General features: G+C 42.6%; 1 protein-coding gene across 2 annotated transcripts; it reads right to left on the reverse strand.

Moving 5' to 3' along the window:
* Positions 1-1,112: 1,112 nt before the first annotated feature.
* Positions 1,113-22,510, reverse strand: CDC42EP2 (CDC42 effector protein 2). Of its 2 annotated transcripts, none has more exons than XM_070766360.1 (3): positions 22,425-22,510; positions 4,205-4,314; positions 1,113-3,374 (listed from the first exon to the last, which is right to left on the reverse strand). In XM_070766360.1, the coding sequence occupies exon 3, from the start codon at positions 3,361-3,363 to the stop codon at positions 2,725-2,727; it is 639 nt and encodes a 212-aa protein (XP_070622461.1). In that variant the 5' UTR covers positions 3,364-3,374; positions 4,205-4,314; positions 22,425-22,510; the 3' UTR covers positions 1,113-2,724. The 2 variants fall into 2 exon arrangements, with proteins under 2 accessions (XP_070622461.1, XP_070622460.1); XM_070766359.1 differs by having other exon boundaries at positions 4,205-4,432; positions 22,425-22,480.
* Between the last annotated feature and the right edge of the window lie 612 nt (positions 22,511-23,122).

The raw sequence follows: 23,122 nt of genomic DNA on the forward strand, positions 1-23,122 counted from the left end.
CCTACTCTGCCTCTCTCACACAAGGGGAGATGTGCGATCTCCGAGCGAAAGCAGTGTTCACAACAACAGATGGGACAGGAATAAAAGGAGTGTGAACACACCCGCTAAATGACAAAGTGTCCCTTTGTTGGTCGAAGGAGGGGTTTATTTGTGTGGCTCTTTGAAAACACTGCTCCACAAATCTTTTCTAGGCTATACTGGACATGGGAGGCATAAACGGTTGGGTAAACGGTTTTTAACAAGGCTCTTGGGAAGGGAGGAAATAAAGAAATGAAAAAATAATAATAAATAAACGGGAAACGGTCCGTTTCGGCGTCATCTCATCCGTACCTGGAGAAAGTGGCGTTTTTCCCCCCAAACTGGAGTGCGCAAATTCTCTCTTTTAAAAAAATAAATAAAATAAAAATCACCCCTCCAGTTTCAACAAAAGATTTGAAAAAACCTTAACTTTGGCTCAACTTAGACATATGGTGAGGATTGGTCCCTTTGCCAGGGATCCCATCGTTTCCCCCGTCAAGAAAAAAAATATGGAATAAATAAATTAAATAAATTAAATCCTACAATTTGGCAGCCACGCAAGGGGGGCGCTTGGAAAATTCGGAGCATCTGTTCGGCATTCTTCGAGGCCGTAAAAGCCAGAAATTGTGCAAGCTACATATTTTTCACTTTGTGCATTGTTGAAACCTGAGACTTTCTTACCCCCCCCCCCCCCAAAGGAGGGCTATGACGCTTCATTTTTTAAATCAAAACCCACGGAAATTTAGCCCGATTCTGACTCTTGTTTGCATTGCAACACAGATGGCTCTCGGTGCGTCACACGGCTTTCGCAGGGCCGATTAACAACCCTAGGCAACGGAGCCAACATTAACCTAATTCCCAACCTTAACCCATTTCACAAAAGAAAAGTACAATCCACACAACTTTGGGCTGCTAAGATTTTTGTTTTTCCCCCGTACTCAGTCGTGGGCTACTCCCCCCACGTGGGGGGGGGGGGGGCACCGTCCGGGTAGCGGAAACGGCCCGGGAACGGCACGGCCATTCCAGATTTCCAGCAAAAACTGGCAGTTTTTTTTGCTTTTGCGCATACGCAGAAGTAAAAATACTAGCAAAAATAATGATAATAATTAATTTAATTTGTAGCCGCCCCTCTCCGTAGACTCGGGGCGGCTAACAACAATAATAAAAACAACATAAAAACCAAATGTGGCTGAAATCTTGCAAGATTTTGTCGGTTATTTTGCCGCTTTTCGCTTCTGCGCATGCGCGGAAGCAAAAATATTGGCGAAAGTAGCCAAAATCTCATGAGATGCACGTGTGCAAAAGCCAAATCTTGCACGGAGGGCAGGCGCACACCTGTTTTGAGTGCGCGCGGCCACTCCGGCCGCCAAAGATTGTCCAGGTAGCGAGGTAAGTGGCTGCCCGCCACTGCCCGTACTCCTTCTTTATCTTTAGTAAAGGGCGATGTGTCAATAATTAGAAAAATTTTGGCGCAGGATTAGGTGGCATGGCAGCGGCGAAGAAGGAAGACGTTTCCGGGTTTGGTGGAACGATGGACTACATCTCCCATGCTCCCCCTCCTCTTCCAGCAAGCCAGCAGTCGTGACGGAGGAGGGCAACAAAAGAAGTTTAGCTGAAGATTGTTGCAAGCGTCAACATCAGGCGTTGGGATGCATCAAAAGTGAGTTCGTGGAAAGGCCGGGAACAAGCGTACCATTCATAAATCGTACTCCTTGGTGATGATGAAGAAGGAACCTGTTTCCAGGTATGGTGGAACTGCAGAGTATATCTCCCATGCTCCTTCCTCTTCTAGCACACCTATGCTGGAGGAGGGCAAGAAAGCTTTTTAGGGGAAGGTTGTTGTGCCCAAAGTGCCAGAGTCAACCTCAGGAGTTGTGACGAACGATGCATCAAAGTTAAATTAATGGAGATTGGAAGCGAGGATGCTCTAAGTCAGTGTTTCCCAACCAGTGTGCCGTGGCATACTAGTGTGCCGCGAGACATGGTCAGGTGTACTGCGAAGAAGGAAGCTCAGCTTCTGGTCTCGCAACTTTCCGGAGCTCCGCCTCACAGCTGACCACCCTGCCGCCGCCCCACGGCTACTGCCCAATGCTTCTGCTGCAGCGTGGTGTACAAGAAAGAGAGAGAGAGAGAAAGAAAGAAAGAAATAGCAAGAGAAAGAGAGGGAGAGAGAGAAAGAGAGAGGGAGAGAGAGAAAGAGAGAGAAAGCAAAAAAAGAGAGCGAAAGAGAGATAGTAAGAAAGAGAGAGAGAAAGAGAGAGGGAGAGAGAGGAGGGAGAGAGAAAGAGAGAGAGAGAGAGAAAGCAAGAGAGAGAGAAAAAGAGGGGGGAAGGAGGGAGAGAGAAAGAGAGCAAAAAAGAGAGGAAGGAAGGGAGAAACAAAGAGGGATGGAGAGAGAGAGCGAAAGAAAGGAAGGAAGAGAAAGAGGGAGAGAGAGAGAAATAGAGCGAAAGGGAGGAAGAGAGAGATTTTTTTTGTCCAAACTTTTTTTAGCTCCCCCATCCCGCTCAATGTTCCCCAGGATTTTGTAAATGTGAATAATGTGCCGCGGCTCAAAAAAGGTTGGGAAACATTGCTCTAAGTTGCATCTTTCCTCACACGTACACACAGAAATCCCCAACGTCCACTCCACAGAGCCCAGTCAACAAGAATACCCCTCTTCCGCAAATTGCCTTGTTTTTTAGGTGTCCGTTCGCAGACCGACTCTCATGTCAGGATCTCCTGCCTGCCAGTGTCCTTCACCTCTGTGTCCACGGTGTGGTGCTTCTCCATGACCCCCAGAACGTCATCCATAATGGAGGGTCCCAGATCTACGTGAAGGGAGAGGAGGGACCCGGCATGGGGTAAGAAGGGAGGGGAGAGGGGCTTGGGGTCCTCGAGGGCTTCAGAAGCCCAGCCGTTGTTAGCCAGACGTTGAGCGTAGACTTCCGCCGGTGGAGCAGCATGGTCCTTGTCATCCAAGTGAAGACGGGGCGGCTTGGGCGGAGCTTGGGCAGAAGGTAAGGTCAGCGCCTGCAGGCCGCCGATGATGGGTAGAGAAATGGCGTTCTTGAGCAGCGGCGAAGGGATGTCCAACGATAGCGGCTCGTACCTGGACAGTGCCGAAGTCCGTGAGAACTCGAAGGGCGCCGCCTTGTCCGATCTGGGCAGGAGATGGAACTTGCCTTGGAGGAAAGAGATGTCCCCGAACATATCGCCTTCCCCCTGGTTCCCGATGTGGATCGTGTGCCGGAAATCTCCCAGGGGAGGGCTAATCATCTCGGAGGAGAGAATGTCACGCAGTTTCTCCTTTTTCCCTCGGCGGCTCCCTCGCTTCAGGTAGATGGGCACTTTGGTGGCGGCCATCTTGCCCAGCACTAGAAAAGAGGTGAGAAGAAAATGGAGGATTCAAGAGTCAGGTTGGGCCGTCAGAAGCTAATCGAGTGAGCAGTTGGAAAGACAAGGGCGAGATTTATGTGTCCCAGCTGGATCCCGACACATTTAAGTTTAATGGTTAAGGCTCCAAGGTAGAAATCAGGAGACGGTGAGTTCTAGTCCCACCTTAGGGATGAAAGCCAGATGGGTAATTTTGGGGCAATCACCAGGAGATGGTGAATTCTAGTCCCATCTTAGGCATGAAAGCAAACTGGGTGACTTCTTAGGTCGCTCACCAGGAGACTGGGAGCTCTAGTCCCAATTTAGACATTAAAACTGGGTGACTTTGGGCCAATCCCCAGGAGATGGTGAATTCTAGTCCCATCTTAGGTATGAAAGCAAACTGGGTGGCCTCTTAGTCCAGAGGTCTTCAAACCTGGCTAACTTTAAGACTTGTGGAGTCCACAAGTCTTAAAGTTGCCAAGTTTTGGGGGCCCGGTCTTAGCCCAATCACCAGGAGACAGTGAGTTCTAGTCCTGTTTCAGCCGCGAAACCCAATTGGCTGATTTTGAGCCAATCACCACGAGACGGTGAGTTCTAGTCCTCCCTCAACTGTGAAATGCAGTTGGCTGAGCCAATCACCAGGAGACCCCTTAGGTGTAAAAGCCACTTGGCTGACTTTGTACCGGTTTTCTCTAAGCCCAACACACCTCACAGGGTTGTCGTGGGGAAAACAGGAGGAGGAAGATGCGTTGGCATCGTTTGAACTCATTGGCCAAAACAATAAAGGCAGAATGCAAACAAACAAAATAAAAATGCAAGCAAAACTCACCTTGGAAAAAACCAATTTCCCCAAATCTACTCTGCGCAGAGGGTCTCTTCTGAGGGGGGGGGGGGTTTCTTGCCTTGTAGATCCACAGGTGTGACACTCAGCAGCAACACCTGAGCACTATTCTGATAGTCTGCAGATCCACCACGCTTGTTCTCGTGTTCAAAATAACAGAAACAGAACTTGGTCGGATTTCAGCCGAATCCCATCATCTCATCCACGTACAAGGAACTAAAGAGGGAGGGGGGGAAAAGAGAGTTTAAAAAAATGACAATGACATGGGTGCTAAATTTTGGCTATACAATCGAATTGGAACACTGGGGGGGAAATATAGGACCAAAATTATAAATTCACCGTGGCATCATCATCATCATAGAAAGTGTTCTGTCTGGGTCACTCCAGAAGCCAAGACCAACCCAAAAAGAGAAGCCAGACACACTGGTAAAAGGCAAAGGCAGTTTATATAATTCAAGGAAAACACAGGTAACAGAAAATGTCCTTACAAACAGGAAAAACGCTGGAACTTCAAATATATACACGAAGGGAATAGTCCATGAAGCAATACCAGATTCTTGCTGCCTAGACGAAGCTGTAGATAGCAAACAGACGCCTCCCACGAGTCTTCCAGACTGCGAGGCCACAAGCCAAGATCAGAGACGCTGAGAATCAAAACAGGTCACCGCAACTCCAATTGATAACACTCCACATGGCTTCAAGGCCTTGCCTGCCTTTTAAACCCTGCTGATGAGGACCACACCCAAACCCAGCTGCTTCTAATTCAATAGTGATAATATCTCTTTAACTGTTCCTTTTGTTGCTGTGAACGTCTCTGTCTGATGTCAATGACAGCTTGTGCGTTATCACCTAATGACTCCAAGCTACTGGCTGGGGAGACACCCCCCCACCCCACCCGGGGCTCTCATGCTGTTCTCCTTCATCCCATTCCTGACTCTCTTCTCCCCCATCCGACTGTTCAGCCCCCTCCTCTGCACTGTCATCCTCCTCCGGGCATGGAGCCAGCAGAGACACAGCTGGTCCCTGAGCAGCCTCAGGCTGAATCACAACAGAAAGAAAATATTTACAAAACGTTTCACAGATGGCACTCGCCCCCCGACAAATTGGCAGAAAAATTTCTTCCAACCTGTCTTGCAAAATGTTGGAAATGTAACCAAGAGTTGGGGACGTGTTAGCACATGTGGTAGAACATGCCCAGAGGTCAAGAAATATGGGAAGAGCAATTCAGAGATGGACAATTGAAATCACAAAACAAAAAATAGAACTGAAACCAGAACTGTTCTTAGTCGGCCCTTCGGTCTCAGCCTGACCCACCTCACAGATCTGAGACAGAAGAATAGATTAGATAGATAGATAGATAGATAGATAGATAGATAGATAGATAGATAGATAGGTTGATAGATAGATAGATAGATAGATAGATAGATAGATAGATAGATAGATAGATAGATAGATAGATAGATAGATGATAGATGGGTGGGTGGGTAGATATAGGTGATAGAGACATAGATAGATAGATAGATAAAGAGAGAGAGAGATGATAGATAGATAGATAGATAGATAGATAGATTAGATGGATGGATGGATGGATGGATAGGTAAATAGGTAGGTAGACATAGATGATTGAGAGATAGAGAGATGATGATAGATAGATAGATGGATAACATAGATAGATGATGGATGGATGGATAACATAGATACCATGGATGGATGGGTGGATGGATAGATAGGTAGGTAGGTAGATATAGATGATAGATAGATAGATAGATAGATAGATAGATAGATAGAGAGATGATAGATAGATAGATAGATAGATAGATAGATAGATGGATGGATGGATGGATGGATGGATGGATGGATGGATACATACATACATACATAGATGATAGGTAGGTAGGTATGTAGATGAAAGATAGTAGATTGATATTGATAGATGATACATTGATGATAGAAGATAGATAGGTAGATAGATAGATAGATAGATGGGTAGGTAGGTAGATTAGATTAGATTTATTGGATTTATATGCCGCCCCTCTCCGAAAACTCGGGGCGGCTAGATAGATAGATAGATAGATAGATTAGATAGATGGATAGATAGATAGATAGATAGATAGATAGATAGATAGAAAGAAATAGATAGAGAGAGGGAGGGAGAGAAAATCTGTGCAAATATCAGCTTTCTCAGGTAAGAAAATACGATCAGGTGAGCCAATTCCATTTTATTGCCTGGCTACGTTAACAGAATCTTGCTAGGGTAAAAGTAAGAACTTCCTGCTGTTTCTTTTACTTCTTGAGAAGTTAGGGAGGGTCTCTTTCTCCACCCATTGTACAGTTGAGGGCAATGCCCTCTCTTATCTGATTGTTCTACTGTAGCCTTTCCTCGCTCCGCTTCACAATGCTTTTTTTCCCACACCTACCACGTCACCAAAAGGCCCTTCCACAAAACTATTTCCGTCACCAAAGTTAGGGTGGATCACAGAGATAGGTAGGTAGGTAGGTAGATAGATAGAGATAGGTAGGTAGGTAGGTAGATAGATAGAGATAGATAGGTTGATATAGATAGGTAGGTAGGTTGATAGATAGATAGATATAGGTAGGTAGATAGGTAGGTATGTAGGTAGGTTGATAGATAGATAGATAGGTAGGTTGATAGATAGATAGATAGATAGATAGATAGATAGATAGATAGATAGATAGATAGGTAGGTAGATAGGTAGGTTGATAGATAGATAGATAGATAGATAGATAGATATAGGTAGGTAGATAGGTAGGTTGATAGATAGATAGGTAGGTAGGTAGGTTGATAGATAGATAGGTAGATAGGTAGGTTGATAGATAGATAGATAGATAGATAGATAGATAGATAGATAGATAGATAGATAGGTAGGTAGGTAGGTAGGCAGGCAGACATTATTATTTTTGTTGTTGTTGTTATTATTATTATTATTATTATTATTATTATTATTATTAATTAGATTTGTATGCTGCCCCTCTCCGCAGACTTGGAGCGGCTCCCAACAGTGATAAAACAATATACAGTGACAAATCTAATATTAAAAGTCTAAAATAACAAATCTAACATTAAAAATCTAAAAGCCCCATTATTTAAAAACCATACACACAAACATAACATACATAAAACTACATAGGCAAGGGGCCTACATAGGCAAGATAGACAGACAGACAGATATATTGACAGACAGATTGATAGAGATGATAGATAGATAGATACGCATAGTCCTTGACTTATAACCCTTCATTTAGTGACTGTTTGAACTTCCAATGGAACTGGGGGGGGCAGCAACATGGCCCATTTTTCACACTTACAGCCCTTGTACCATCCCTGTGACGTAATCAAAATTGGGATACTTGGCAACTGGCTTGTATTTATAAATGCTATCATGTTGACTGTGTCTTCTTTTTTTTTGCCATGGACGTTCAGCAAAACCATGGTCGTTAAGCGAGACGTCACACAGAAACCAGAGCTGGGAAGGTCGCCCATGGTGATTACGCGACCCTGAGATATTGCAATGGTCAGAAGCAGCGAGGACCAGTTCCATGCCCCGTTGCAACTCGGAACAGCAGTGGAAGGAAACGGTCACAAGTCGAGGACTGCTTGTAATTTTTGTTCTGAATTAAAGTAAACAAAAAGATATTGATCAAATTGAACGGTTTGAAGATGGGCTACAAAAAGGGTGGAAGGTCTTAAAGCATCAAAATGATCAGGAAAGACTTTAATGAACTCCATCTGTCTAGTGTGGAGGACAGAAGGGAAAGGGGGGACATGATCGAAAGATTTAAAATGTGTGAAAGGGTAAAATAAGGTTCAGGAGGGAAGTGTTTTGAATAGGAAAGTGAACCCGATAACCAAATACTTTTTATTTCTATCTTCTTGAGAGGTATATTTCCCACTTTATTCATTAATATATAATCTATGCAACTAAATTTATTATGTCTTGCTGAATAATATGTACTTCTATTTGGTAAATCTACATGGAGCTCCACCATATTATGTTTGTTTAAATGCAACATTTTTTTATTCCCTTTTCCTGCGGTTAATTGGATATTAAAATCCCCTGCCAAAAACACTGTGCCCTCCCCAAAATTATCTAATTTCCTTTTAGTATTTATTATAAATTGTTTTGGATTCACATTTGGAGCGTAGATTACTGCAAATGTTATCTTCTTTTGATTCATTTTCCCTTTAGCAAATAACGTTCTCCCATCTTTATCCCTTTGAATTTGAATTTCTTCAAAAGGGACTCTTTGATGAATTAGCAAAGCTACACCCTACTTTTAATAGGACAGTGAACCCAAGAACAAGGGGGCACAATCTGAGGTTAGTTGGGGGAAAGATCAGAAGCAACGTGAGAAAATATTATTTGACTGAACGAGCAGTAGATGCTTGGAACAAACTTCCAGCAGACATGGTTGGTAAATCCACAGGAACTGAGTTTTAAACCTGCCTGGGATAAACATAGATCCCATCCTAAGATAAAATACAGGAAATAGTATAAGGGCAGACTAGATGGACCAGGAGGTCTTTTTCTGCCGTCAATCTTCTATGTTTCTATTAATCACAAAAACAATTATTATTTTGCTTTACTCACCTGTAAAAACCCTGAACTGACCTGTCCAGTCCTATTTTCCCCCCTCTGCTTTTAACCAAGATAATTACAGGCTTTCTTTACCTGTAGTTATCATTAGGTTGACTCAGTTCTGAGCCATCTTCCTGGGTGGCCCGTTGCCCTTCACAACATCCTTTGCCACTTAGCCCGCCTCACACACATGTTGTGCGCAGTGAAATTTGTGCAGGAACCTCAAACTGCCCAAGGAGCTGCGGATCCAGTTCTACAGAGGAATCATTGAGTCTGTCATCTGCACCTCTATTACTGTCTGGTTCGGTTCTGCAACCCAACAAGACCGACACAGACTTCAGAGGAGAATCAGAACTGCAGAAAAAACAATGGCTGCCAACCTGCCTTCCACTGAGGACCTGTAGACTGCACGAGTCAAAAAGACGGCGGGGAAAATATTTACTGACCCCTCGCATCCTGGACACAAACTGTTTCAACTCCTACCCTCAAAACGTCGCTACAGAGCACCGCACACCATGATAACTAGACACAAGAACAGTTTTCCCCCGAACGCCATCACTCTGCTAAACAAATACGGTAATTCCCTCAACACTGTCAGACTTTTTACTAAGTCTGCACTTCTATTTTTACTAGTTTTTTCTCATCATTCCTATCACCCGTTTCCTCCCACTTAGGACTGTATGACAGTAACTTGTTGCTTGTATCCTAATATTTTTATTAATATTGGTTGTTTCCTCTTTGCTTATTTGACCCCATGACAATCCGTAAATGTCATACCTTACGATTCTTGACAAATGTATATTTTTTTTATGTACACTGAGAGCATCTGCACCAAAGACAAAATTCCTTGTGTGTCCAATCACATTTGGCCGATAAAGAATCCTATTCTATTCTATGGGTCCCGTCAACAAAACAATGTCATCTGGCGGGACCCAGGGGAAGAGCCTTCTCTGTGGTGGCCCCAACCCTCTGGAATCAACTCCCCCCAGAGATTAGAACTGCCCCCACCCTCCTTGCCTTTTGTAAACTCCTAAAAACCCACCTTTGTCGCCAGGCATGAGGAAATTAATTCCCCTCGGCGGCTCCGTTTTATTATTGTATGGTTTTGTTTGGGTTGTATGATTGTTTTTAATTAAGGGTTTTAAAACTGTTTTTGCTTTTAACATTGGATTTGTATTTTGTATTACTGTTGTGAGCCGCTCCGAGTCTTCGGAGAAGGGCGGCATACAAATCTAATAAATTATCATTAATAATGATAATTATTCTATTCTATTCTATTCAATAATAATAATAATAATAATAATAATAATAATAATTTAGATTTGTATGACACCCTTCTCTATTATATTCTATAATAATAATAATAATAATAATAATAATTTAGATTTGTATGACACCCTTCTCCATTATATTCTATAATAATAATAATAATAAGAAATAATAATAATAATTTATTAGATTTGTATGCCGCCCCTCTCTATTCTATTCTATTCCATTCAATAATAATAATAATAATAATAATAATTTAGATTTGTATGTCACCCTTCTCCATTATATTCTATAATAATAATAATAATAAGAAATAATAATAATAATTTATTAGATTTGTATGCCGCCCCTCTCTATTCTATTCTATTCCATTCAATAATAATAATAATAATAATAATAATAATAATAATAATAATTTATTAGATTTGTATGCCGCCCCTTTCTATTCTATTCTATTCTATTCTAAATGTTTGTATGCTTGGGATGTTAGTAACAGATAAGTCAACTTATGAGAGTGCTCAAAGTCAGAACGTCCCTGGAAAAAAAAGTGATTTCGTGACCGTTTTTCACACTTACGACCATGGTCAAAGACGATGACAATGTCGCGGGGTCTTAGGTAGAGGTACCACTGTATCTTTAACCGCCAAGCTATTGCGGCACATTTAAAAATACTGGGGTCCAAAAGTGGTTAATTTGGGGGTCTGCACTTGGTTTCCTTAAGCTCATGAGAAGCCAGCTGTGATTGGAAAGATTCGACAACATGCACGATGGAGGAATTTTGGGGGAACAATGATTACTTAGGGGTCAGCAAAAGAGAAAATGAAATAACAGAGTTGGAAGGGACCCAAGAGATCATATCTAGTCCAAGGGTTGGATTGGGTGGACTAGATGACCTCTTGGGTCCCTTCCAACTCTGTTATTTCATTTTCTCTTTTGAGATGGTTCAATTGGTCTGTGAGATTGGAGAAAAGGTGAGTTTATCTCCAGTTATTGCTGACTACGAATTCCATACGGATTTATGATTGGCAATTTTGACAACAAGAATTTTGCTGTAACAATAAAGTACAAAGTACACAATGGCTGTAAAGAAGCTCAAAATATTTTTTTTTCTATTTCTTTCTTTCGTTTCTATTTTCCTTTGCCTATTTGTCCTGCCTGCCTATCATTTTTTTTAAAATTTTCATATATAAAAATGTGTGTATACACAAACACACACGCATATGGTTATGACCTATAAAGCCCTTCATGGCACCGGACCAGAATATCTCCGGGACCGCCTTCTGCCGCACGAATCCCAGCGACCAGTTAGGTCCCACAGAGTTTTGCCTTCTCCGGGTCCCGTCAACTAAACAATGTCGTTTGGCGGGACCCAGGGGAAGAGCCTTCTCTGTGGTGGCCCCGGCCCTTTGGAACCAACTCCCCCCAGATATCAGAGTTGCCCCCACCCTCCTTGCCTTTCGTAAAGCTCTTAAGACCCATCTTTGTCGTCAGGCATGGGGGAACTGACACATCTCCCCCGGCCCTATACAGTTTATACATGGAATGTTTGTGTGTGTGTTTGCTTTTAATAATGGGGTTTTTAGTGTTTTTAAAATTATTAGATTTGTTTTTTACATTGTTCTTGTTATTGTTGTGAGCCGCCCCGAGTCTACGGAGAGGGGCGGCATACAAATGTAATTAATAATAATAATAATAATAATATACAAACAAGTTGTGTACGTATGTGTCGGTCTTATGTTTGCACACACAACACAAACCAGCTGCAATTGACCCAGAAAGGTAACCCCTGTGCTTTAAATAGTTAATTGAACCCTTTCTTTCATGAAACCTTTTTAATTAAATGTAATTAAAATCCTTCCTTTATTGTCTGCTGCTTCCGGAAGAAGTGAACTTTATTTCAACTAATAAGTTTGAAAACATCTATGGATGAAATTATAACCTGTTGCTCAGCACCCAAAGGTTGGATCTCTTCATTATTCTGTTTTGGAAGAGGTTGGTGCCCAGGGCTGAATTGACTGGGCCTCCAGCAAGGCTTGAGGTCCAGCTGGTCACCTCTGCAATTTTGGCTGGCCACACCACCGTTTCTCAATTTTGGCTATTTTTAAGCTGGGTGGACTTTAATTCCCAGAATTCTTCAACCAGCCTTCCCTCCTTCTCATTATATCTTCCTCCCGTTATTTTTCCTTCCTTATTGTTTCCTTTTATCTTCCCTCCTTCCTTCTTCTCATCCACCTGTCTTTATTTCCTTCCTTCCCTCCAATCTTTATTTATTCCTTCATTTTTTCTTTCCTTCCATCTCCCTTCTATTCATCCCATTTTTTTCTTTTCTCGTCCTTTCTTTTCGCTCCTTTCCTCCCACTAACCTTCTTTCCGTCTTTATTTTCCCTTCCTTTTCTCTCCTTCCTCTCTTCTCTCCTTCCTTCCCCCACTCTTTTCCCTATTTCCCTCCATCTCTTTCTATTCTTTCCTTCTCTCCCTAATCTTTGTTCCTTCCATCTTTATTTTTTCTCCCTTTTTTCTTTCCTTCCTCTCTTCTCTCCTTCCTTCCTTCCTCCTCCGCTCCTTCTTTTTCTTATTTCCATCTCTTTCTATCTCTTCCTTTCTCTCACTAACCTTCCTTACTTCTTTTATTTTTTCTCCCTTTTTTCTTTCCTTCCTCTCTTCTCTCCTTCCTTCCTTCTTCCTCCGCTCCCCTTCTTTTTCCTATTTCCATCTCTTTCTATCTCTTCCTTTCTCTCACTAACCTTCCTTCCTTCTTTTATTTTATTTTCCATTTTCTTTCCTTCCTCCCTCTTTTCCCTATTCCCCTCCATCTCTTTCTATTCTTTCCTTCTCTCCCTTCCTTCTCACTAATCTTTGTTCCTTCCAACTTTATTTTTTCTTCCTTTTATCTTTCCTTCCTCTCTTCTCTCCTTCCTTCCTCCCCCACTCCCCTTCTTTTTCCTATGTCCATCTCTTTCTATCTCTTCCTTTCTCTCACTACCCTTCCTTCCTTCTTTTATTTTTCCTTCCCTTTTCTTTCCTTCCTCCCTCTTTTCCCTATTCCCCACCATCTCTTTCTATTCTTTCCTTCTCTCCCTTCCTCTCACTGACCTCCCTTCCCTCTTTATTTTTTCCCCTCCTTTTATTTTCTTTCCTTCCTTTTCTCCTTCCTCCCTCTCTTTCTTTTCCCCCTATTTCCCTCCACTCTTTCCTCCCTCCCTCCAAACTCCTTCCATCCATCCATCTCGTTCCCTTCTGACCTCTCCCCTACAGCTATAAATGCTCAGATTATAATCGTTTGTTTTGAACCTTACAAAACCACCTTTTTCCCCCTCCTCCTTCCTTGCTAAAACAGCAAAAGTCATTCTGCTTATAAAAGAATCCGGGCCAAACTAGAACCGGCCCGGGCAGCCTGCCAGCTTCACCCTACGTGCCAGGTTAATTTTTCCAGCCGTTTCTGTGCAATTCGGAGAAACGCCCAAACTTTTTTTTTACAAGCAGCTGCCCTGCAAAAACCAACTCAACCTTCCTCCTATGACCCAGGCAAAGACCATACGTAGAGCAAATTATATGGAGGGGTTTTTCCACTGCTATTCTACAGGGGGTGGACAAAAAGATGGAAACACCTTGCAGCTCTTCCGTGGAATCCAGATTTGTGAAGCTCAGATTTGTGAAGTAGGTTGCTTGGCTGCATAGCTAGAGGTATAACAAGCAGGAAGAGGGAGATTGTGATCCCGCTGTATAGAGCGCTGGTGAGACCCCATTTGGAATAATACTGTGTTCAGTTCTGGAGACCTCACCTACAAAAAGAGATTGACAAAATTGAACGGGTCCAAAGACGGGCTACAAGAATGGTGGAAGGTCTTCAGCATAAAACGTATCAGGAAAGACTTCATGAACTCAATCTGTATAGTCTGGAGGACAGAAGGAAAAGGGGGGACATGATCGAAACATTTAAATATATTAAAGGGTTAAATAAGGTCCAGGACGGAAGTGTTTTTAATAGGAAAGTGAACACAAGAACAAGGGGACACAATCTGAAGTTAGTTGGGGGAAAGATCAAAAGCAACGGAAGGAAATATTATTTCACTGAAAGAGTAGTAGATCCTTGGAACAAACTTCCAGCAGACGTGGTAGATAAATCCACAGTAACTGAATTTAAACATGCCTGGGATAAACATATATCCATCCTAAGATAAAATACAGAAAATAGTGTAAGGGCAGACTAGATGGACCATGAGGTCTTTTTCTGCCGTCAGACTTCTATGTTTCCCTTCGAACTGTTTTTGTGGAAACTGGGTTCTGTACGTGTCTATTGAGCTCTGCAGTGATTTTAGGAGCTGCGGTCTTGCAATTCATTTTAGTTGCACTCAGACAACTTCGACTTTCGACCAGACCTGTGCTTGGCTGAGGACGTTTTTCCCTTCTGTTTCAAAAGCAAGTCATTACTTTTTGAGACATGACCTCTTGAAACGCCAAACATTCGGGCACTTTCTGTGACACTAGCGCCTGCCATTCGAGCACCAACAATTTGGCCTCTTTGAAAGTCTGAGAGCTCTGCCATTTCTAGAAGGTTATAACCAATTTCCTTAAATTTATGTTAAAAAAAAAAAGGTAGTTTATAAAAACATATCAAATAACAGAATTTAAAAAAAAACATTAAAATATGTCAAGTTTTGATTGATTTGAACATGTTCAAACATTATGATGCCTAAAAGTCAAGTGTTTCCATTTTTGTGTCCACCCCCTATAGGTAGTCCTCGACTTTATGGCTGTAATTAACCTTGGAATTTTATGCACTGCAGCCATTCAACGGATCACTACATAACCAACTTTGTATTTTTTTTGTATTGGTTATTATTATTTTAAAAAATCTTTATTAATTATTAGACAAGACAAATACAGAACAAAGACAAAAAACAAAAAAAACATAAATAAAACATAAATTTGCCAACCTACATTTTGGCATTGCCACTACAGCTTTCAAACTATTATTTTCTATACAGTATTAATTTACGTGGACCATGAGGTCTTTTTCTGCTGTCAATCTTCTATGTTTCTATTTATTTGTTGGACTTACATGTCGCTTTTCTCCATGGACTTGGGGCAGCTCACAACATATCAATAACCAAACAGTATACAATACTACAGCTACATCCAATTAATCCAGCGTCTGTTTAGGTCCCATAGAGTCTCCAAGTCCCATCAACTAGACAATGTCGCTTGGCGGGTCCTTGGGGAAGAGCCTTCTCTGTGGGGGCCCCGGCCGTCTGAAATCAGCTCCCCATGGAGATTCGCACTGCCCCCACCCTCCTCGCCTTTTGTAAGAATTTGAAAACGTATTTATGCCGCCAGGCTTGGTGTCAATAGGTGTAGGATGTTTGTAGTATATATCTGAGTGTTTGATTTTAAAAAAAATGTATAGCTTTTAAAAATATTTTAAATTCATTATGTTAATGGGATTTAGATATGTTTTATATACTGTGTTTTTTTATTTAAATGTTGTGAGCCTCCCTGAGTCCATGGAGAGCGGGGCGGCATGTAAGTCCAATTAATAAACAAATAAATAAAATAAAACATAAATAGTTAATTTAAAATATTATATAAAAGGGTAAACATTACAACCGTGAACATACTAAGTTTTCAGGTTTTTACAAAAGGCGAAGGGGGGGGCAGTGCGAATCTCTGGGGGCAACTGATTCCAGAGGGCCGGGGCCTCCACAGAGAAGGCTCTTCTCCTGGGCCCCACCAAACAAAATTGTCTAGTTGACAGGACCTGGAGAATTACCTGGAGGATTTTACCCAATGAGTGTGGGGTTTTGTTTTTTTTGCTTGAAACAGGAACATCAAAAATCGTGGCCCCGTTTGTAAACTTACAACCGTATTCATTTAGCGACCATTCAAAGTTGCAACGGCACTGATTCGCAACCAGTCCTCACCCTTACGACCGTCGTGCAATCAAAATCCAGCGACTAAACGTTAAAATAAATGAAATATATTAAGGTGATTTGTGTAGCTTTGACTAAGTAATTTGATGGTTTCAGGCTTTACTATTCTGGTTTAGTGTATTAAGTGGGGTTAATTAATATGATTTATAGTAAGCAAAGAGATCAGCTGTTTTAAAAAAGTGATAGGTTCTGATTAAAGATTTGGAAGTAGACAAATAGACAATATTAAGAGGAAGATGAGAAAAGATTGAATTTGGCTTGTTTTTTAAATTTGTCTTTTTTTGTAACTATTATTTTATTTTAGATTAGATTAGATTAGATTTATTGGATTTATATGCCGCCCCTCTCCGAAAACTCGGGGCGGCTCACAACAAGGTAAAAACAATACATAATAACAAATCCAATACCCACCAATCCAATTACAATTTTAAGCTAAAAAATTCATTAAAAACAACAACAACAAGAACAACAACAACCCCAGAATATTAAAAAAACAAGCACACAATCAATCTAACACCAAAACAACATGGGCAAGGGGGAGATGTTTCAGTTCCCCCATGCCTGACGGCAGAGGTGGGTTTTAAGGAGTTTGCGAAAGGCAAGGAGGGTGGGGGCAATCCTAATGTCAGGGGGGAGCTGGTTCCAGAGGGTCGGAGCCGCCACAGAGAAGGCTCTTCCCCTGGGTCCCGCTAGACAATATTGTTTAATCGACGGGACCCGGAGAAGGCCAACTCTGTGGGACCGAACCGGTCGCTGGGATTCGTGCAGCAGAAGGCGGTCCCGGAGATATTTATTTTTTCTTAACTTTTAGTATTAATAGGTTAAACAAGGGTGTTTAGCTTTATTAAAATGCATAAAGAAATGAAGAAGGCACTTATGGCTTAATGTTTAATAAGCTAGAAAGATTTTGATTTGTATTAAATATTTGAAGAAATATTAAAAATAAAATTTAATTATAAGGTAAGGGGCCTAATAGTGAAATAAATTAGAAGACAATTGGTTAATCCAGATGAAAAAATTAGAAGGCACACAAAAAAAAGGTTGTTGATACCGACATTAAATGGGGGGGAGGGGGTGTTTGTGATTTTATATGATGTACTAATCAAATCACCAAAGGTATTTTGTATTGTATATTTTGTGATGGAGGAGAAACCACCACCATCACCAAAACTTCTGCCCAAAAAGTGAGAGGACTAGCTGCATGTGAATGAAAGAGAGAACTCAAGGCAATTTTCAATTGTGAACTTTCGGGCCAGATGGTAGTTGAGGGTGGGAAGTGGCTTTTTTTTTTAAAGCCAGGCTCTTAAAAACCTCATTCCACAAATACACAAACCCACAATTCCACCTAATCCCAGGCTGACAGATTAATACAACCCTCTGAGCTAAACCAGGAAGCATTTGTTTATACTAAATTTATATATATACAACTTTGTGTTTTTAAACAAACCAGCACAGCAAATCTGGTAACACAGCAGTAAAAAAAACTTTTCACATCTGATTCCCCCCCCCCACTAAAAATTGTAAACGCGGCCAGGATCACAGCTAAACATGGTTTTAATTATACCCTGCTCAAAAAAATAAAGGGAACACTAAAATAACACATCCTAGATCTGAATGAATGAAATGTATTCCCATTGAATACTTTGTTCTGTGTACAAAGTTGAATGTGCACAACAGCAGGTGAAATTGACTGTCAATCCGTGTCGCTTCCTAAGTGGACCATTTGATTACACAGAAGTTTGATTTACTTGGAGTTCTATTCTGTTGTTTTAAGTGTTCCCTTTATTTTTTTGAGCAGGGTATTTCTGTAGCTCAGTAGACGACTTTCTAAATCCCCTTTTCAGCAATTTCCTACTTTATGTTTTTTTTGCATTTGAAATCACAAGCCTGGAATTCGCAAGTGGCTTTGATCGCCAAGCCAATCAAACCAGGGTTTGAACAAACCACAATCCATTATTGTGCAAGAGGGAAAAACCTAAACTTTTGGCGTGCTGGCATTCGACTAAACAACCCAAAATGCGTCAAAATTGGCAACTGGCATTGAACTATCCCTTAGCCTCACCGCCCGCTCGCCCCCGTGGTAAACTAAGGCAACTAAAGCTGGTTAATGCTTTTAAACCGTCTCGTTTCGCAGCCCTGCAAGGACGACCCAGTCCTCTCTCATTTAAGATCTTATCCGTATTTAAATCCTGAGCACAAATCCATCCCAAATCCAGCTCTAGGGGAAAAAAAATAAAATAACAAACCTCAATTATCCCACACCCAACATTTCCTTACCCGTTTTAGGAAGCTCTTCAATTTAGCCCACCATCGCCGTCGCCACCACGCCTGGCTTAATTGCAGCTCCAGTGAGCTTAAACCAGGATGGGATAAATGGGGCGTTTAAACTATAAAGAGAGGTTTGCACTGAACCTTTTGCACGCTGCGTGTAATGGGAAGGAAGGCGGTTTGTTGTCGCCGACCAGAGGTAAACCAGGGTGGGAGATGAGTGGGGGGTTGCCCCAAACTCGGCGTGACGTCATGTTCTTGGGATGTGAGTCAAGCCGCTCGCACACAATTGTGTGTGTGTGTGATACACTATTTGGCCCTGTTTGGAAAGCTCAGAGCAGGCTTTAAACGGAGACTCCACCCTTGTTGCGTAAGGCTCAGAGTTACAACATCTGGAAAACAATACAGACCCACCCCCCTTCCTCAAAAAAAATCCCCCAGAGCTGTCAGGTTGCCGATGCTGTTGCACATCCCAAATATAGCAACGGGTGCGAAACACGGCTTCCAAAACTAGAGGCCTGGGTGGAGGATTTTTTTTTAAAATATTGTCTGTGTTTTTAAACCACCCCGGTTGCTTTTCTTTGAGCATTGTTTTTGCTCTGGCAAAAAAAAACACCCCAACATGATATCTGCTTGTTAAGAGCTTTCTAGAGTTTTCCTGCACCGAATTTCGGGGGGGCCGGGGGGGGGGCACAGTGCTCTTTCTGGGCTTTGGGTACCAAGCTTTTGGCAACGGACAATATTTATTATTACTAATTGGATTTGTATGCCACCCCCTGTCCGTGGACTCACAACAAACAAGGAATACACAATAAAACAATTTGATCCAATTAATAATTATTTAAAAAATTTTTTTAAAACATCCTCAAAATTTAAAGATTCAGTTAACATTCACTCAATCAACAATTTATTCTAAACGCATTCGTTGGTTAGGGGGGGGGAAAGATCTAATTAAAAATCTAATAAATTATTATTATTATTATTATTATTATTATTATTATTATTAATGACCCTAGGCCTGGTGGCAAAGATGAGTCTTCAAACTTTTTCGGAAAGCAAGGAGGGTGGGGGCGGTGGGAATCTCTGGGGTGGCAGCTGGTTCCAGAGGGCGGGGCCCCCACAGAGAAGGCTCTTCCCCTAGGCCCCGCCAACCGATATTGTCTGGTTGACAGGACCCTGAGAAGACCAACTCTGGACGCTGGGATATATATTTACCATCTTCTTACCTATAAAAACGTAAAGCTATCTCTGGCTGGTCAGAGTAAAAATGATTACTTGCAATGGCTTCCGCATGGGTATTATCTTGTTTTAACACATCTTTATAAGAATTCTGCCGCTGTAGAAATGTTGTTCATTTCATGTCCTCGACTTACAAAGAGTTTGTTTAGTGACTGCACCGCTAAGGGGGGGGGGGAGTTACGGCTGTTTTTCACCCTTGCAATATCTCCAGGATCAAAATTAGCAATTCAGATTTACCACGGCTACAAGGGTCCCGGTGTGTATGTGTGTTTTGTGTGTTTGTGTGAGACGTGACACCCTTTTGCGACCTTCCAACAGGAGTCAGAACCCTAACCCTAACCTTGGGACTAGCTCATCAACTTGCAGTGGTTCGGTTAACAACGGCGGTGGGATAGTCATTAAAATGAGTCACACAACTCAACTTGACCAATGTCTTGCTCAACCACAGGAAGTTTGGGGCTCCGCTGTGGTGTTTTTTAAAATCGGGGACTCCCCGTTGTACATAGGAAAGGGAACAGGAAACAGCCACCCATCCACTCCACAATATTTTTGGACTTTTAATTTGGAATTGTTTTTCTCCAATCGAACCTCCTCTGTGGATGCCCGACTATCAGCTCCCAGAATGGTCAAGATTTGGAAGGAGGGGTGTTGTTTGAAAGGTTGGCCAAGGCTGATTCAGAATACACACACACAAAACACAGCCCCTAAATCTAATAAGATAGATTCGGCCTCGAAATAAGGGGAAATTTTCTGACAGTGAGAACAATCCACGAGGCAACAGAAGTTGCCTTCAAAAGTTGTGAGACTCCAACACTTGAGACCTTCCAGAGGAGATTGGATGGCCATGAAAGGGTGTAGGGACTCCTGCTTGAGTGGGAGGTTGGACTAGATGACCTGCAAGGTCCCTTCCAACTCTAGTAAGTCTAATGTAATCAACAGATAGATTAGGTAGATAGAGAGATAGAGAGAGAGAAAGAGATATGATAGATAGGTGATAGGTGGGTAGATAGATAGATAGATAAGTAGGTAGGTAGGTAGATAGGTAGATAGATAGATAAGATTTGTAGGTAGATAGATAGCTTAGATAGATATATAGATAGATAAGATTGGTAGATAGATAGATAGATAGATAGATAGATAGAGAAAGAGAGAGAGAGAGAGATATGATAGATAGGTGATAGCTGGGTAGATAGATAGATAGATAGATAGATAGATAGATAGATAGATAGATAGATAGATAGATAAGATTTGTAGGTAGATAGATAGCTTAGATAGCTTAGATAGATATATAGATAGGTGATAGGTGGGTAGATAGATAGATAGGTAGGTAGGTAGATAGATAGGTAGATAGATAGATAAGATTTGTAGGTAGATAGATAGCTTAGATAGATATATAGATAGATAAGATTGGTAGATTGGTAGATAGATGGATGGATGGATAGATAGAGATGATAGAGATAGATAGATGGATAGATAGATAGATAGATAGATAGATAGATAGATAGAACACACAGAACAACACTCAAAACACACCACCACATACACACAACCACACATAGTTTTTCTCTCTACAATTATATCTACAGCTTTGGAAAAAGAGGCCAGGTTGAAACATAAGGAGGGGAGACAAGGCTGATTCAGAACACCCTTAACACAAAACACACACACATCACACAAAACACCACACAAACACAAGTTTTTCCCCCCTCTCCAATGACATCTACGGCTTTGGGGGGAGAAAGAGGACAGGTTGAAACGTTTGGGGCAAGGAGAGGAGGGGGGGGGAAACAGGAGAAGCCTACCCAATGGCTCTTTAAGGCCTTTAATGGAGCCTCCAGGTCCAGAAGCAGTCTACCAGGGGTGGGGGAAGAGCAACACAGAGCCCTGAGGGTCGTGGAGGGGAGGGAAAGACCTCTGGAAGACCTTTGAAACCCTCAGCAGCCCATCTTCAATCCTTCCCCCTCCTCAAATTTGGACCAGCGCCCAATGTTGGCACTCCCGCTGTGGTGGGACCAGGGAAAGGACACCAAGACGACCCCAGACCCATTGGCAAAACCTGGGCTGGGTTCACACGATCCTCTTTAAACCAGGATTCCGCTCCCTTCCCACCTTCACAAACCGGCCCACAGCGGTTTCCAGCAAACTTAAGTTCATTCGCTTGCGTCAATCCCCCAACGAGGCGAAGGGTAAACCCATGAAACCTGGGTTTGAGAACGGAGATTGAATCCAGCCTGGGTCAGGGGAGGCGAAGGGCTGGGCTTCAAAAGAAGGTTTGTTGAGGGGTTTTTTGCTGGATGTTTGTTTGTTTGCATGGGTGGAGTGCGAGTTGCGGAAACACAGAGCAAATAATAAAAAACTATTACAACATAACAGAAAGCCAGCCAGCTCGAAAGAGGAGGAATGGAAAGAGAGAAAAAAACCCGGAAAAAAAATAACACTCCAAGCAAACTTTGAATCATGGTTAGCGACGGGGGCTCCCAGATTTTTCAAAATCCCCCCCCGGAAATTTAAGCACGCATGGTTTGAATTCAAAGGGGGGGGGGAGCGTCCCAGAAGCCAAAAAAATGCGGGTTTCACTCCCTTCCCAAGAGGCGGCAGACGAAACCCGTGTTTCTTCCCGCTCGCGTTCGCACGTTGCGTCCCGCGGGAACGTGGGAACCAAAGTCCGGAGCACCCCAAACTCCAGAAACGTGGGGGAAAAATAGGATTGCATCGCATTGATCCACCGGGGGGGGGTAGTCCAGCAAGGCGCCCCCCCCCGAGCCTCTGAGCATGGGAAGAGTGCGTTTTCTCTACTTCCCAACGGGGGGGGGATTAAAGAGAGATAAAGAAATGCAAAGGGAGCAAAAAACAAGGCATTTCCGCGCATGCAACTTTGCATTTGTTCCTTCTGCAAGGACTTACCCAGCCAAGCGGAGCCAGCCAAACGAGCCGCGTTCCCACGACCAATTCCTCCGCAGAAAGATTAAAAGCCTCGCCGGCCAGCGCTGGCCACCCCTGGAGCCCCGCCCCTCCCCGGGCCCCAGCCAATCCGAGCTGGCAGCGGTCAATCAGGGACCGCCTCTCCAAAACCCCGCCCCCTAGACACACCACACACACACAGAGGGGAGTTTTTCTTCAGAAACTTTCTGATCCATCGTGGCTTTTTTGGGCTGCATCGTGGTCAAACGCTGGTTCGGTCGTGGTTTACGGGAGGGCTTAAGGTGGTGTCGTTTGCGCGCCCAGTTGGCAAAGCGAAGGTTGTCTCTCTAAAACCCCAAACCCAGGCGGGAGTGTTTCCTTTCACACGGGATTGCCAAGGGTTGGGATGGGGTTATAGAAAACCATATAATTGTAGACCCCGGAAGGAGCCTAGAGGTCTTCTAGTCCGACCCTCCGCCCTAGGCAGGAAAGCAGACCAGATACGACTGTGGACAAACAGTTGTCTGGAATGTCTTACTAGTATTCAGATACTCTTGGGGGAAGGGAGGGAGGGAAGGAAAGAGAGAGAGAGAGAAAGAAAAAGAAAGAAAGAGAAAGAAAGAAAGAAAACAGAAGGGAATGAAAGGAAAGAAAGGAGGGAGGGAGAGAGACAGGAAGGGAAGGAAGGGAAGAAAGAGAGA

The sequence above is a fragment of the Erythrolamprus reginae genome, chromosome 13 (genome assembly GCF_031021105.1).
Source record: "Erythrolamprus reginae isolate rEryReg1 chromosome 13, rEryReg1.hap1, whole genome shotgun sequence".
In the NCBI taxonomy this organism is placed as follows: domain Eukaryota; kingdom Metazoa; phylum Chordata; class Lepidosauria; order Squamata; family Dipsadidae; genus Erythrolamprus; species Erythrolamprus reginae.

What these genes read in the sequence shown, in the direction of transcription:
- CDC42EP2 (XM_070766360.1), bottom strand. Translation starts at nt 3,363, where the DNA reads ATGGCCGCCACCAAAGTGCCCATCTACCTGAAGCGAGGGAGCCGCCGA.